A 17,839-nucleotide genomic window follows, 5' to 3' on the forward strand; every position below is an offset into this window, starting at 1 on the left:
AAGATTATTTAGTCATCGAGACAGTAATCTTTGTTGGTCATTTGTAGCTTTACATTTAACAAAAACTATTAGGCATGATACATACTTCAGCACCCAACTCCATTGCAGCTTCTGTGATTTCAACTCTAATAGGTTGTTGGTTTCCAGAAAGAGTAACCTGTTGCGTGAATCAAAATCAACTATGAAAACAGATAAGCATGTAGATAAGCATGGGAAGTAGAGAAACACAAAAGAACATAAAGTGCTAAGAGTTAATGTTCCGCAATCCTGATAAATACATAAGTAAGGCACATAAAACTCCAAAAAAAAACTTAAGGGTACAGATCTGTACGTTTCTTTTCACACTTGGTCATTGGATGGCCAGACGAGAGAGATAGGATTGAAAGTGGAAAAGACTATTAAAGTAGTAAAAATAATAATAAATGTGTATCGCCCACTCAGCTAGAATGAGCTTATTATATATGATTCTGCACATGCATGACACACATGCACCAAAGGCAATCCAGTATTTTTTTCAGTGCTGTTTTCTCACTGTTATGTTACAGATTGCATAATACATCTCCTTTCTGAATTTAAGCAAACCCCTTTCATGCTACTTGCAGACAACTCAAAAGAAAAGACTTTAAAGCTGCAATCCTCACTTGTCATTGGAGTTATAAGTGGATCACCTTCTCAACATAGCACACACATATAGTTGTCTCCATCGAGCACTGTATAATCAATGTCAACTCCTGGTATGTTGAATATGATTCAAATCTTCGTCAAATCATTAAACACAGAATTAATGTTTGACTGTCTCATATAACTTCATAATATAATGTATAACTCTTTGCAGAAAAACCATTTGAATCACCAATGCAACTGTTGGATCCCAAAGAGCAGAGAAGAAAAAGAGATAGAGAAAGGTATGCACGGATGAGTTATGAAGAAAAGCAGGAAAAACTCAAAAAACGTCGTGAAGCCTATCATCAACAAAAAAGAGAAAAATGCTCACAGATGACTGATCAAGAAAACCAGCAAAAAAAAAATGCATGCATGAGAGGGAAAGATATGCAAACATGCAACAAAACCAAAAGAAAGCAAAGTTAGAGCAAGATTACGCTAACCGTGCACGACGACGTGACACCCTAAGCAAGAATTCAATTGCAATGGAGAACCCTGCAAATATCGCAACAGATAATTCAAAAAATGTTACTCAATTTGCCACAAGCATAAGACAAAGGAAACACGTAACACCAGGAGAAAGAGAAGCATTGCTAGCCTATCGTGATGAAAAGTTGACAGATAAAATAATGGAAAAAACACATGCCACATCAGATGAAGACTGTTCTACGAACACCAAAGTCATAGATGATCTAGAATCTATAAAACATCCAACAAACATGAAGAAAGGTAATACTCCCAATTGCATATATGACTCACAATCAGATTTTACATGCATCAATTTTTACAATGATAACAATCTTTCATGGACAGATATCCTTTATCCAATGTGTCCAGCAACCAAGGATGCAGAAGAACCAAATGAATCAATCATTGATGATGAACCATATGGTAAGGATATATAATTAATTTATATTCTCATGCAATAGAAAACAGCATATAATTCACATATTTCTATGCAGATGACGATGGAGTTGTATATGAAGAAGACACCGATGAGGAGGAAAACATAATTTCTGGTCAAGGTATGATAAACACATTAAAATATTTTCACATCACAATGTGAGTACTTCTCTAATTTCTTTAATCCTACGAATCATAGCAGAATGGGAAGATACGGAGGAACAAATAAATGAAAATGAGTCAACCATTCCAGAGCATTCAAACATCAATGATCCATATGATCTCGTCTATAGTAACATACCAGACAACACACACAAGCTCAAACCTGTTAAAAATTGCAAATATTGTGATGCAAAGAAATTTCACCACGAACCTGAAGGCCTATGCTGTCGAAAAGGACAGATAAAACTTGCAAATCTTGAGACACCACATCAGCTCATGAGACTATGGACAAGCAATGACTCTGATGCAATACATTTTCGAAAGAATATAAGGTTTTTCAATGGCCACTTCTCATTTACTTCTCTATATTGTCGCCTCGATAGAGATACAACAACAATGAAAAACAGCGGTATTTACACCTTCCGAGCACATGGTCAGATCTATCACAACATACGCTCATTTAGAAAAGATGGTTCAGATCCTAAGCATCTAGAACTCTACTTCTATGATGATGATCCAACCCTAGAGCATCGTTACTGCTATTGCCGCAAGGAAATGTATGAGCAAGACAAACATGTATTACTCATTATAACCAATACTCTACGCAACAATCCATACTCTGAACAATTTAGGAGTTTGGGACAGGAAGAAAACCTTGAGGATTACCGAGTGATGTTGAACCTTGACCAAAGATTGGACCAGAGGACATACAACGCACCAATCACATCGGAGGTAGCTGCAGTTTGGGTTGAAGGAAATGAACGGAGGAATACTTTTGACAGAAATGTAATACTACATGGGAACAACAACGAAATACAAGGAATTCAATCATACGCTGGATGCTACGATCCATTATCTTATCCTCTGTTCTTTCCAAGAGGTGAATTGGGATGGCATGCCGATATCCCAAAGGTTGGAATTACTACGGAAGATGTAAAGAAAGCTCGTGCTAATCAAAATAACAAAAACAATGACCCAGGTAACTAATTCAAATATTAGCCTTCATAGTTACATATACTAATTAAATAATTGACTATGCCGTTAACAATCAGTTCTATTTGTCCAACACAGATTCAAGTGGTAGATTGTGGGTAACCATGAGAGAATACTACTGCTATAAATTTCATGTGCGACCAAAAATATTTAACCCAATACTATACGGCGGACGACTTTTCCAACAATTCGCCGTGGATACATACATCAAAATTGAGAGCTCACGACTGGACTTTATATGGAATCATCAGAAAGAAATAAGGGCAGATCTATACCAAGGCCTTCTAGATAGCATTCATGCGGGACAAGACAGGGGAGATGCGGTCGGAAAACGGACAGTGCTTTCATCATCATTTATTGGGGGTCCTCGAGACAAGATGCGTCGGTACCTAGACGCCATGGCTTTAGTTAGAAAATATGGGAAACCGGACATATTCCTCACGATGACATGCAATCCCAACTGGGAAGACATCACGAATGAACTTGAGTTTGGTCAAACACCACAAGATCGCCCTGATCTTGTTGTTCGTGTTTTCAGAGCAAAACTAGAAGAAATGAAAAAGGAGTTGTTAGAAGAGCACATCCTAGGCAAGGTGAAGGCCTATACCTATGTTGTAGAGTTCCAAAAGAGAGGTCTACCGCACGCTCATTTCTTGCTTATAATGACCGGAAAATATAAGCTTACTTGTCCAGAGCAATATGATAGACTAATCTCGGCGGAGCTCCCAAACAAACAAAAGTACCCAGAGTTATACAAGATGGTTATCAAACATATGATGCATGGACCTTGCGGTACATTGAATAAGAACTGTGCATGCACGAAGAATCGAAAATCGTGCAAGAACTATTATCCAAGGCCATTTAACGCTACTACCATTCAAGGCAAGGATTCTTACCCATTATACAGGCGACACGATGATGGCCGCAATGAAATAGTCCGAGGGCACAAACTAGATAACAGGTGGGTAGTCCCATACAACCCTTACCTCCTACAAATGTTCAATTGCCATATAAATGTCGAGGTATGCTCAAGCATAAAAGCTGTCAAATACCTATACAAATACATCTACAAGGGGCATGACCGTGCATCTGTATGTGTAAATGGGACAAGCGAAAAAGAAGACATCGATGAGATTAGACAATACAGAGACGCGAGATGGGTGACACCACCAGAGGCACTATGGAGGATATATGGCTTCGAACTAAGCAAGACAAATCCTCCAGTCATGCAATTGCAGCTTCATCTTCCAAACATGCACATGGTTTCATACCATGGAAAAAAAGAAATAACGGAAGTTATCAATCGTGAAGGTGTTGAGAAGTCAATGCTAACGGCATACTTCGAAGCAAACAAAATACACGAAAAAGCACGAGGCATTCTGTACCGTGATTTTCCAGAACATTATACTTGGCAAACCCAAGGGAAGTTTTGGCAACAGAGGAAAAGGAAAACGTTGTACCAGGTTGGGAGAATCGTCTCAGCACATCCAGCCGAAGGAGAAAGATACTATCTTCGAGTTCTCCTGAACCATGTGAAAGGCGCAACCTGCTACGAAGACCTACGAACAGTTGATGCAAAAATATTGCCATCATTTCGTGAAGCTGCAGAGAGAAGGGGCCTCATTGAGGCAGACAACACGTTAGATGATTGCCTGACGGAAGCAGAGTTATTTCGGATGCCATCCTCACTGCGAAGGCTATTTGCGACGATTCTTGTGTTTTGTGAGCCCCACGATATCCGTGCACTATGGAACAATCACATCGAGGCAATGTCGGAAGACTATCGACGAAACTGCAAAAATGCAAGAACGGTCGAACAGATGGTACTAATCAATATTAGAGAAATGTTGCAATCGATGGGAAAAGACATACGATCATTTCCTCTTCCAGAGATCGACGAGCAAAATGACACAAAAGACAATACACCTAGGGAGATTACCGAGGAAGCCAACATCGAGGTGGACCCTGAGGACATGGAATTGCCTAAACACCTAAATGACGAGCAAAAGGCCGCCTACAATGAAATTCTAACAGCAATTGATAGAGATGAAGGAGGGCTATTCTTCGTAGATGGACCGGGAGGAACGGGGAAAACTTTTCTATACAGGGCATTGCTTGCAACAGTCCGTGGACAAGGAAAAATAGCTTTAGCAACAGCAACCTCTGGTGTCGCTGCTTCCATAATGCCCGGAGGAAGGACAGCGCACTCAAGGTTCAAAATACCACTAAGGATAGATGATGGGGCTATTTGTTCATTCACAAAACAAAGTGGGACAACCAAGCTACTTCAGGCAGCATCGCTAATCATTTGGGATGAAGCATCGATGACTAAGAGGCAGGCAATAGAGGCACTGGACAAAAGCATGCGTGACATAATGGATGTACCAAATCTTCCATTCGGTGGCAAAACAGTGGTATTTGGGGGAGATTTTAGACAAGTTCTGCCGGTTGTACGAAAGGGTACAAGATCACAAATAGTAGATGCCTCACTACGCAGATCTGAACTCTGGAATTGCATGCGTCACATGAAGCTTGTGCGCAACATGAGGGCTCAAAATGACCCATGGTTTGCAGAATACCTATTGCGCATCGGTAATGGCACTGAGGAGACAAACGATAAAGGCGAGATACGTCTGCCCAAAAATATATGTATTCCACGCACAATGGATGATTCCGGACTTGATAAACTCATCGACAACGTCTACCAAATGAACAACGCTTGCCTGGAGGATCCAAATTACATCACATCAAGAGCCATTTTATCCACGCGTAATGACTGTGTAGACCGCATAAATCTGAAAATGATTGAACGATTCCAAGGAGAAGAGATGGTCTATCACAGCTTCGATAGTGTAGAAGATGACCCACATAACTACTATCCCCTGGAATTCCTAAACACACTAACCCCAAATGGACTACCACCACATATGCTGAAGCTCAAGATTAACTGTCCAATAATACTACTCAGAAATATCGACCCAGCTAATGGACTATGCAATGGCACAAGATTGGTGGTACGAGGATTCCAGAAAAATGCAATCGATGCAGAGATTGTACTAGGACAACATTATGGGACACGAGTTTTCTTGCCACGAATCCCGCTGTGCCCCTCTGATGATGAGATGTTCCCATTCCGTTTCAAGAGGAAACAATTTCCTGTAAGACTAAGTTTCGCAATGACAATAAACAAAGCACAAGGACAAACAATACCAAATGTAGGCATCTACCTGCCTGAACCGGTTTTCTCTCACGGTCAATTATATGTCGCGCTTTCTAGAGCAACAACAGCCAAGAACATAAAGATACTAACAGCTGAAAATGATGATGAAGATGAGGACAACAAGCAGGAGAAAAGGAAAAAAAGGAAGACAAAAAGGGACATGTCAGATAAGAAAGAGGTCAATCAAAAAGACACAACAGATAGATACACGAAGAATATAGTGTATTCAGAGGTCCTCACCAAATAGGTACTAAGCTTTTTGTAAGTTCTATGACAAATTACTCATGACGGTTTTATGCATGTGTGGACCAACTAAAGTTGATATTTATTATTTATGTTACAAATAGGTGATTCTCCTGCAAGCTACAACAAAACAACAAACTTTCTGAAAGGTAAGCCATGATTGCTGTACTCGGATTCCTATGGATTTCCTAGCTGAGACAAAAAAAAACTAAAATTGCTATGGATTTGCTTGCTGTCCAGGAAAAAGACAATTGGTGCGAACTATGTAAAGATGCAGAAAAACATAGGAATATACTTTCCCTGTCCAATGAACATGTTCATTTTCTGAATTCAATAAAGCTGACAAAGGGTAGGCAAGCAAAAGAGATACTGTCGTTGGATGGTGTATGAAAAAGAGACTTTTGCAAAGGTATGTAATCTACAGTTATTTTCATATAATCTAACTGTGACAGTGATGGTAGTGAGCTTAGAAATGATTTGTTTAATTTTATATGACTACCAGAGAACAGATTATTCTATATACTGAATTCATTCATGTTCTAAAGACTTCAAAATTCCCTGATTATGTAATTACAATAAACTGTACTAAATTCAGGGATATAAGCTTCAACAAGTTGACAGGCCAAGTTCCAGCAAATTGTGGAGAAATGATGACACTGCAATATTTGTGAGATAATAGTTCTGTGAGATTATTATTTTAACTTCCAACTTTTATCTTGATGTTTTTAACAAATGGCTTTCTATCCTGTGTTAAGTGTCACCTTTAATTTTCCAATGGAACCTCATTTCATCCGATGACAGAAACCAAGAAATTCCTGTAACTAACTTCCTGCCCCAGGTACTGCACTGCCAACTTCAATCAAAAATGTTTTCAGTCTGTTCCTGTTTGTTATATTAACATTTAACAGGGAGCAAAATATCCTAACGCCTAGGAGTACTTTCTTATCAGCTGTTGTGCAGGAAATGTTACTTCATGACAGGATGCTTGCCAAGACATTTGGTCCTGGAAATACTACCCCGCTTATATCAGCAGCTATGAGGAGCCATATCAAAGTTGTTGAACTGTTGTTGGAACAAGATTACTTTGGATTGGTGAAATGGCCAGAGACAATGGAAAAAATGCCTTACATTTCGCTGCTCGACAGGGACATGTTGGAATTGTCAAAGCATTACTAGAATTTTATGACAGACATAAGAGGATCATACTTCCAATTTTATGACAGATTATGACAGACATAAGAGGATCATACTTCCAATTCCATATCATGTATCAGGATATGTGAAATTCTGTGGTGTTTCATGTTCAAAATACTGTCGGTGTCAAACTGATCAATTTTTTCCGTTCAAAATATGATCTATTGACTATTGATCATTGATGTTCATGAATCACTGCTGCCTGACTACTTTCACTTAAAAATGTTGGATGGCATGATGCCATGTCTAATGGTGGGGAACATTGGTTACTGGCAGCATGTGGGATCAAGCTTGCCACAGCAGGGTATGGTGTGTTTGGGATTGATTATGAGGGCCACGGCAAGTCCATGGGTGCCAGGTGCTACATCCAGAAGTTTGAAAATCTTGTGGCTGACTGCGACAGGTTCTTCAAGTCCATCTGTGGTAAAAACATATTTCTACCATTTTCTTTAACTGCAAAAGCTTAAAATGTTTCTAACAAATTTCTAGCATTACTGACTTTTACTTCAATTGCCACCGCAACTTTGAACTCAATTGAAAAATGTCATCACAAGTATATAGTGTAAGAGTTTACAAAGTTTCATTTCGTTCTAGATATATCCTTCTCTACTTAGATAATAGCTAAGTTTGGCATAATTCTTTAAAAAAACTCAGTTTGGCACAGCACAATTTGAAGTCTACTAATTCATGGGAAACATTGGGTAAACTCTTTTGCAGCCATGGAGGATTACAGAAACAAAAGCCGATTCTTGTACGGCGAGTCCATGGGAGGAGCCGTGGCTCTACTGCTGCACAGGAAGGATCCGATCTTCTGGGACGGTGCTGTCCTTGTAGCGCCAATGTGCAAGGTGCCGTATCATACTGAACTTTGCCATGAACTATGATTGCTTGGTTGCTGAGGTGTGGGTTGTCCGCAAAACTGCAGATATCAGAGAAAGTGAAACCACACCCCGTCGTGATCACCCTCCTGACGCAGGTGGAAGAGATCATCCCGAAGTGGAAGATACTCCCCACCAAAGACGTCATCGACTCTGCGTTCAAGGACCCTGTGAAGCGCGAAAAGGTCAGTAAACATGAACTTTCTGAATTATTGTTTGCGGAACAACCATTGGTGATCTGAAACATTAGGAAGATTGAGACTGTCCCTGAATTGAGTTCTCGTGCAACCATGAGCAGATCAGGAAGAACAAGCTCATCTACCAGGATAAGCCCCGGCTTAAGACAGCACTGGAGCTGCTCAGAACAAGCATGGATGTGGAAGATAGCCTGTCAGAGGTACTATAACCACATGACACTTGAGTTAGTTTACTGACTGAATAGTGCTAGGCTCTGAAGCCTGAAGACTAGAGAATATTTTTGGAGAAATTCTGCAGGAGATGCTGAAAATATTTTGATTGTAGGATAATTTAAATCGGTCAAGAAATGTGTCGTTCCCAACTTTGAAAAAAGTTGCTACTGATCTTACCGTTCCCGTCACATTAGTAGCAATTGAAGCACTTTTGTACAGACCCGTAGCAACGCACGGGCATTCCTGCTAGTCTATTATTAAAGTAAGAAACGTTTCTACCTAAATTTTTCGTCTGTCGGGCTATTTTTCAAAAAAATCCCTGACATTTCGTGATATCAACCCGCAGTCCAATTCTGAGTATAGGGGGGCTTGAGTGGAAAAAATAGGAAAACGAAGCTATTTGGCCTTCAGTAGACTTAAATAAATAGACTTAACTATTTATTTAAGTATGTTTGTCTCACTTTACCCATTTAGTTAATACGAAGCTATTTGGCCTCTAAATTCTGTCAAGCTATTTGCCCTCTCTGAATTTATTTAGCCTCTAAATTCTGTCAAGCTATTTGCCCTCTCTGAATTTTATAAATTCTGTCAAGCTATTTGCTCTCTCTGAATTTTTACATAAATCATCAACTGCTACATAATTGATGAGGTTACTAGGAACATCCCCTTTGAGGATGGAATGTCCCGGGGTCGGATGCGCCCGACCCCTTGAGGGTGGAACTCCGCCTCGCCTGACCCCGAGTGAAGCTCCGCCTCGCCCGACCCTGAGTGTTGGGGTCGGGAGTGTCCGACCCCTGAGCGGAACGTTGGAGTAGTCCGAGGCAAAATCGAATCCAACGCGTAGTCGAACTCGAACTGGTTGACTTTGAACGTCTCCTCCTCCTCCACTTCTAGGAGGAGGCTCCCGCCCGTCGAGAATGGCCACGGCCACGACGGCGCGGTCGTCACCTCCAGGAGGTCCTCATGTCCACCGATGACATCCCGCCGTCCTCCGACGTCGACGCCATCATCCTCCGATTCTTACGCCACTTCAGGGACCCGCGCGACGCCAGCCGTGTCGACCAGGTAATGGCCACCGCATCCTCGAGGCGGCAGCGAAGCGGGCAGCGATTGGAGTGGAGGCCAGACTGCCAGGAGAGCTCGCTTCCGAATTGGATCGGAATCGAAGCTGACTCGAGGCCAGACTGCCAAGAGAGTTCGCTGCCGAACCGGATCGAAATCGAGGCCGACTCGGATAGAAATCGAGGTTGCGTTCTTGCCTGTATAAATAGCTGCGGGGTTGTGGCCAGGAGCCCAGGACCTCCTCACCATCGAGAAACTGCTCAGCAACACGCGCAAAGATCACCTCCATCAACGCCAACACGTGCCGCAAGCTTCTTACTCTCCTGCAAACAAAAAAAACACACTTTCTAAATGGTATGCCTTGATTGCTGTACTCGGAAACATATGGATTTCCTTGCTGTCAGGGAAGAAGAGCATTGATGGGAAATATGTAAAGATAGACAAGAAAAGTGTCCCTGATGGTAATTAAAGTGACAAAAAGTTTTTATTGGGAAAATTACTTCCTTATGTCTGAAAAATACTCCATTGATTGTTTTCGATTATTTATTTGTGCTAAGCTTGATGGGCAACATTGGGCACAGAGAGCGCAGGTCTTGCAAATGAAAATTCTTGTTCAAAGTTCAAAAATGGTACGAACAAACGTATAATAACGTGACAACAAGTAATGACCCGTAGCAACGCACGGGTATTTCTGCTAGTTTAAATTTACTTGACAAACAATCTATACGATGAGTTATCTTTTTAAATTGTCTCATATTAATTCTATTCTTAATTTATGAAAAAAAAGAAATATTATAAGTTGCATCGAAACCACAACTCGTACAATGGTGGAGTAGTCGTCTCATAATTCTAAAATCTAGCCTATGAGGTGGTTATTTCGTCATCTTTTTAAATTGTCTCGTATTAATTCTATCCTTAATTTGTGAAAAAAAAATATTATAAGTTGCATCGAAACCACCACCCATACAATGGTGGAGGTGTTGTCTCATAATTCTAAAATCTAGCCTACGAGGTGGTTATTTCGTCGTAGCGAAGCAGAGAAAGTGAGCGGCAGGCGGGTCTTGCGCGAAGGGCTGATTGCGCACGCGCGTGCATGACCGTGTCATCTGCAGTGCAGTTGCGCGGCGCCCTTCCCGTGGGCCGTGGCACCCGAGCGCTCCGCTGTATGGTGGTAATGGTACACGACAGTAGTTTTTTTTTCTTTTTTTTCTAAGGCGATTCGCGTTCACACTGCAATGAGAATGAAGAATGCCACGCTGGTGGTGTTTTTAACCGATTACTGCACAACATTTTTTTAAATACCACACATTGCATTAACGTCTACTCGTATATATGTATTATAAGTTGTGTTTTGTTTTATTTATTTCTTTTTTCTTAGAGATTTTTTCTTGATTGTACATATTTTCAATCCATTGTAGACGTCATCACGCGTATAGGATGCATATGTTGCTCCTTTATATGTTGCTCCTTACGGTTCTTTATACACTTGTACGATGTTATCATTGTATATGTTGCTCCTTTATATGTTGCTCCTTACGTTTCTTTATACACTTGTACGATGTTATCGTCAAATTGCATACAAGCCCAGCTCATTACAATTGTGTGTGTGGGGAGGCTACGCGCAACGATTGCACAAACCTTGCCGTTAACGTGGCAACCACACACGCATATGATGCAATGCAACGTGACAAATATTTCATTCTATTTATTTCTTTTTTATGATTTTTTATTAAAAAATATAATGGATTGTACACTTGTATGGTGTTACACGGGTTCGTTTTGTTGGCATTGCAACTAATGGAGGTCACCTTATCTATGGTGCATGAGCCTTGATGTTGTCATGACACCTATGAGCCTTTATTCTTTTGTTTTCCCCCTAAAAGAAATCCATACCATCTTGTACACTTGTACAACTCATTTGCCAAGTTGTGTGTGGAGACGTGCGATGTGTTTTACTGTTGTCGTAGCATCCACGCATGCTAATTGATGCAATGCAACAGGATGGAGCGGTTTTTTCTGTTTCTTTTTAGTTTTTTTTATGAATACATGCCTTGTTGTGCACTTGTATGATGTTTTTGCTGAGTTGCATGGATTGTAAACTCAACTTGTCATGGTGCCATAACATGTGTCCGTCCATATTGCCTACGACGCATGAGCCCCGCCATGGCATGGTATCAACACAATAAGCAATTCCTTCTGTTCCGGTTTCTTTTTTTAAAAAAATTCTTCTAGAAGGATGGAGTGTGTGGGCACTATTGTCAAGTTGCATAAATTGCCAACCCAACAACAACGTAGAGGCCACATACGTAAAGGCTAGCATGTTTGCGATGCATGAGTATTATGAAATAGTATATACCTTCACACGATTACAATGCAATTACGAATGCAATGTAAGGGCAGGCCTAACATGGTTTTTCAAAAGTATTGCCCTCAGGAAATAGATAGATACCGGTGGGTTGAGGATGCTATTTCATCACTGCAAGCACACATAATTGGTTCTACATCCCTCCTACAACTTGCACTTTTCGCACCACATGCATGCGTGCTCTCTCGGATTACTCACTCTCTCTAGATACCGGTGGGTTGAGATTGCAACTTCCTCACCACAAGCACACATAAATTGGTTTTACACCCCTGCTACAACTTGCACTTTGCGCACCACATGTATGCGTGCTCTCTCGGATTTCTCACTCTCCCTCCTGAGGCCATGGTTGCTCCTGCATGTCGCATTGACACCCGCAGGTAGGGGTGGTAAAGGGCCCTCTAATTTAACCTAGCAAATTTAAGAATCGGGCTTAATAAGGGCCGTACCATAATATTATATGATTTTGAACTAGTAGGGTTGAGTTATATTGCAAAGGAGGCATGAGGGCTATGATCCATTACCATTCATACCTGCAGGGCACCTAACTTTTGCCCACATGGTATCTCACGGAGACACTGCGTTGAACCTGCTTTAACAAGACGTGCAATTATTTCCTCTTTTTGCTGATGCTTTTTTCAGAAAGAGCACATCCATATTGTATGTTTTTCTAACTTTTTTTTCAAACATAATCCAATGCACTAGGCTTGTGGTCTGATAGACTTGCCGTTTCCGTGGCACCCATTTGTGCCACATAGTGCAATGCAAAAAGATCAGCTAATTACACTCGTTTTCTTTATTTGAGGGATTTTTCTGGTGCATGGAGGGTAAGGAACATAATGTTATTTAGATTTTTCACTAATAGCATGCGCCACGTCTCCTATATCCATTTTGCTGTAAGGTCACATTTGGAACACCAAAATTTCATTGGAAGAAAATGAAAGAAAATGTGGAACATTTCTCAAAGCTTTTACTTAGCAAACAATCTGGAATAAGTGGAAGTAAAACTTAACTCTTGGCGGGGATGTCACACCTCACATCTTTGTCATTTAGGACATCTTTAGCACACGCTCATCATTTTCACGTTTCCTAATAATTCTTATAAGAACTCAATTGATTACTAAAAAAAATTGCAAAGTAAAGGATCCCAAATGTGTTACAGGTTCAAAAGAAAGAAAAGAAAGGAAAGGAAGGGGGATCCCAAATGTGTTACAGGTTGTATCTCCTCTATATCAATGAAATAGGCACACTCTCGTGCCCTTTCCGTTCAATGTGTTACAGGTTCTATACTCATTTCATTATTTCAATATTTAAACATAATTTTCAAAATTCTTACGAGAATGTAAATGATTATTAAGAGATTTCTGTAAAGTTTCTAAAAACTCTCTAGTTTTATGCAATGAGCTTGAATGTGCTGAGCATCATACTCATTTCATCATTCGACAGAATCATTGCTCAACCAGGATCAAACTATAGGCAAAGTTTGATCATTTGGAATCACCGCTCATTTCATGATTAATGTGCTATATGAATTCTATAATAACCTTTTCAATTTAGATATGTTGATCTAAGTACAGTGTGTGTTTACGTGTATTCACGTGATAGCGTCTCAACTATGAAACAGAATTATAATAAATAAATAAAAATGCGATGCAACTGAGGCGACCTCGTAGCATCGACCGAGGAAACAGGGCGCTGCGGCAATCTTCCCAACGAGGCAACGACAGTTGCGATACAAGTCACCGGGGGCGGAGCCTCCCCGTTCCTCCCTCGCTTTCCCCTGTTCCTCCCTCCCCTCCCCTTTCCCGCACCAAGAAACCACGCTACCACCGCCCTCCTCGATCCCAATCCCTCCCTCTCGCGATCGCAAACCGAAGCCGACCCGTCCGGTCGGCTCCGCCTCGCCAATCAGCATCAGAATCCTCCGCTTCCTGCTGCGGGGGTGCCTGGTTCGTGCTCCGTATCGGAGGCTGGAGCCGAGATGACAATGCCGGGGTCTCCGGCGAGGCCGGGCTTCTCGGCCCTCCGCGGCGCCCGGTGGCGGGCCGATCTCGGCGTCCTCCCCGACTCCCCCGCCGTCTCCATCGACGAGCTCCGCCGCGCCGCCGCGGACTCCCGCCGGAGGTCTCGTCTTGGGGCATTCCGTTTCTTGTTGCATTCGGCCACGGAGAAGCTTCTCCCGTTTCTTGAAATGATTAGCTACTCGGCAAATGTTTTTTTTGGACCCGATTTTCTTGGATCAAACTATCTTAGGCTCTGATCTTAAGAATCCTCGTTTGTTGAGATACCAAAATGCGATGCCACTGTACTGTTTATACTTGCATTTTGTGTTTTGTTGGACTCGATGCTAACAAACTAGCAATCGATTGGAAATACTGGGTTGGATATGCTGATCAAGTAATCAAAATGCAAATTGCCAGGACTTGGATGATCTTTGTTGTTACTCTTGTTAGCATGGGATTAAAGATGCAAATTTTGATGGGTCTCAGGACTTTGACTCTTAGAATTTTAATTGTTGTTTGCTGCAGATATGCTAATCTGCGGCGAAGGCTGTTAATAGATCCCCATCTTTCCAAGGATGAAGAAGCTGGCCCTGACTTGGTTGTGGAGAATCCACTATCACAGAACCCAGGTAGGTACTGGCTTTTGTCTTTAAAGTATGTTCTCTGAGTTGTCGTTGCTTGCAAAATACCAGGCATTCACTTGATAGACTCACACTTTAAACAAACACATGTAGATTAGACTGTTATATATCATGCTGAAGCGCACTTTTCCAGCATGACTGTTGCATAAGATATTCAAGGGAACTTTGCCAGCCTCATAAATCATAATGGTTAATGGATTGAGATTTTGTAAGAAATATGTTAATCACCTTTATTTAGAAACTAAGAGTGTGCTCGGATGAGGGATGGTTTGTGCGATAATAACCTATGAATTGCAGTGCATAGAGAAGGCAGTGAGATTTTAAATAAGGTCTTTGTTTACTGAAAGGGAGGGGGAGGGGATGCAGGCCAAACGTTTTTGTTGCACTGTTAATAAACTAGTTACAACCAACAGAAACATGCTATTATTTTCTCACCAGTCAGACGTTTTCTTGATTCAGCATTCAATACTGTTGCAATGCAAGAAAGTGACACCTTTCGCAACTTGCCATTAGTGACATTAGCTCTCTTTTAATAAATTTGTACATCATGAATGCAGAAAGCACCTGGGGCCAATATTTCAGAAATGCAGAGCTTGAGAAAATGCTTAACCAAGATCTGTCCCGGCTGTATCCTGAATTGGGGGACTTCTTTCAAACAAGCACATGTCAGTCTATGCTTGGACGTATATTGTTAGTATGGAGCCTTAGATACCCAGAGTTTGGTTACAGACAAGGTAAAGCATTGGCATCTTCAATCACTGTTAGCTTTTCTTCTCATGAAAAATTTGTTGATAACAATCAAAGATGTATACCTGCAACACAATACGCCTAAGCGAAATCCAAGCATACCAATGGTCCCCTGGAGTTGGCTCCTAAATCTTTGAATTTATTCAATTTTTGTCATGGAGGCACTATAAGCAACCAGAATTTCACTTCTAAATTAGCTTCCCAGTTCTTATGGAAATTACTAATCTAATTTTTGTTGAGTACGTCTATATTGCACATTGAGGTAAAGTTTGTTTTACCTACCTTAGATGAATAAATATTATTTCTGCCAAAGGTAAAAACATAGGCGCATGTCTTTCCAATGACATGCCAAAACCTTTCTAAACTGCTAAACAATGGTCCAAATCAGTAGGAGTTCAACTTTTGTTTTATGATGACATAAACATTCATCTCTCATTGTATGCATTTGTCAACATAAATCACTTTCCTCCTACAGGAATGCATGAACTCTTAGCTCCTCTTCTCTATGTCCTTCATGCTGATGTGCAGCACTTCAAACAAGTCAGGGACCTTCATGAAGAACTTTTGGATGATGATTTTGATGGCCAAACTTTTCCAGATCGGTCAAAGCTGAACAGAAGTGACAGGAAAAACAATGTTGAAGGTAGAACAAATAAAATTAGAAGTTTGGCTGACCTTGATCCAGATACTAGGGATCTTTTCTCAATAAATGACGCATACGGAGCAGAGGGTGAGCTGGGCATTATTTTATCAGAAAAGTTTATGGAGCATGACGCATACTCTATGTTTGAGAATTTGATGAATGGTGCCCAAGGAGTGGTTGCTATCACTGACTTCTATTCTCTCAGTCCTTCACCAGAATCGAGCAGCGGTTTAACACCAGTAAGGGAGGCATCATCTGCAATATATCACTTGCTTGCTAGTGTGGATTCCTCTCTTCATAGTCACCTTGTGGAATTGGGAGTGGAACCTCAGTACTTTGCATTGCGATGGCTCCGTGTCCTATTTGGTCGTGAATTCTCACTTGACAATCTTCTGTTTATTTGGGATGAGATTTTCTCTTCTCCTAACCATTCATATTGTACCGACATCAGGAGTAGGGCAGATTATCAGTTTAAAGTCTTATGTTCTCCTCGTGGTGCACTAATTTTGTCAATGGCAGTCTCAATGATGCTTCATCTTAGATCCTCCTTGTTAGGGAGTGAACATGCCACTTCTTGCCTAGTGAGGTTGTTAAATTTTCCAGAAGATATTGACATAAAGAGCTTAATCGAGAAAGCTACGTTATTGCAATCTTTTGCCCTTGAAGCAAATCTTCCTTCATCTCCTGTGAGAGGAAAATCTCTCTTGACTAAACCAAACTATTGGGAAGAGACATGGAAGATCCTCCAATCATCAATAGACCAAAAGGGTGGTGGTGTGTTCAAGATGAAGGGAAGGGGCTTCTTGAGAAGAAGCTGGTCTAACACTGAATCAAATGTTTCCAGAAGCAAGGCTGCTAATCTCCAAAACAAAAATTTGACTTCAACTAGGCAGTCCGCTATTGATGAACTTCACAATACTGATGTAGTTCCTGCAAAGCTCATTAATAGCGTGCCACACATGCCTATAGAAGAACAAAAGGATCATGTTGGCCAAAGTACTTTGGAGGCTACTGGGAGTAATTCAAAGAATGCATGTGAGACAGGCCAGCATGATGGCTACTGTTCAACTTCAGGTGAAATTGGGGATCCTCTTGGAGCTAGTGGGTATTTATCCAGGAGCAGCAGCACCTCTTTGTCATGTGGTACTGAATACGATCATGATACCCATCATGTGGAAGAACCATGTGTTCCCCGTGATGACAATGTGGTTAATGATCCTGATCCACTCCCTCTGCATGGAGGTAGAACTGATGAAGTAGCAACCACAATGGATCGTACATCTGGAATAGCAGATACCCATCCAGTTCAACACCAAAATCCAACTATAGCTGAAGGTGGCCAAAAGGAAACATTGGCAATAGGTTCAATTTCAAATGTGTCTGATAAAGAGTTAACCAGAACATTAAGATCTCTCGGTGAATCAATGGTTGAGAACATTCAGGTAACCTCGCTTGACAAAGCTAAAAAGAAACTTGCTGCCTAATAGATACAACATGTATAGTTCTTACTTGATAGATCTTTTTTTTTTTTTTTGTAAAACTTGTGCTTTATGCTGGCGATCCTATAGGTGTATGTTATTCTTTTAGGGCTCATAGGGTTATTCTGATAATCATAGACACTAGACAGATTTGAAAAATAATGAAGCTTGTACTTCCCGTTCCCCTACTTTTCTGTCTAATAAGATAGGAAAGGCATGCATATAATGCGCCCTGTG

The 17,839-nt window shown here is 41.0% G+C and overlaps 2 protein-coding genes across 2 annotated transcripts in view; both read left to right on the forward strand.

Annotated features, from left to right (window-relative positions):
- The first annotated feature begins 7,431 nt into the window (after positions 1-7,431).
- Positions 7,432-10,162, forward strand: LOC101780690 (caffeoylshikimate esterase-like). Its single transcript, XM_012845286.2, has 6 exons — positions 7,432-7,801; positions 8,096-8,226; positions 8,304-8,441; positions 8,555-8,653; positions 9,561-9,731; positions 10,133-10,162. The coding sequence occupies exons 1-6, from the start codon at positions 7,621-7,623 to the stop codon at positions 10,160-10,162; spliced, it is 750 nt and encodes a 249-aa protein (XP_012700740.1). The 5' UTR covers positions 7,432-7,620.
- A 3,630-nt stretch (positions 10,163-13,792) lies between these two features.
- Positions 13,793-17,839, forward strand: part of LOC101782280 (TBC1 domain family member 5 homolog A) — a 4,591-nt gene continuing 544 nt past the window's right edge. Inside the window, exons 1-4 of the mRNA XM_004965591.3 lie at positions 13,793-14,214; positions 14,619-14,722; positions 15,292-15,468; positions 15,957-17,566. Coding sequence (XP_004965648.1) covers positions 14,072-14,214; positions 14,619-14,722; positions 15,292-15,468; positions 15,957-17,566 — 2,034 coding nt within the window. The 5' untranslated portion in view covers positions 13,793-14,071. The remainder of the gene's footprint in view (positions 14,215-14,618; positions 14,723-15,291; positions 15,469-15,956; positions 17,567-17,839) is intronic.

This window comes from Setaria italica, chromosome IV, assembly GCF_000263155.2.
Source record: "Setaria italica strain Yugu1 chromosome IV, Setaria_italica_v2.0, whole genome shotgun sequence".
In the NCBI taxonomy this organism is placed as follows: domain Eukaryota; kingdom Viridiplantae; phylum Streptophyta; class Magnoliopsida; order Poales; family Poaceae; genus Setaria; species Setaria italica.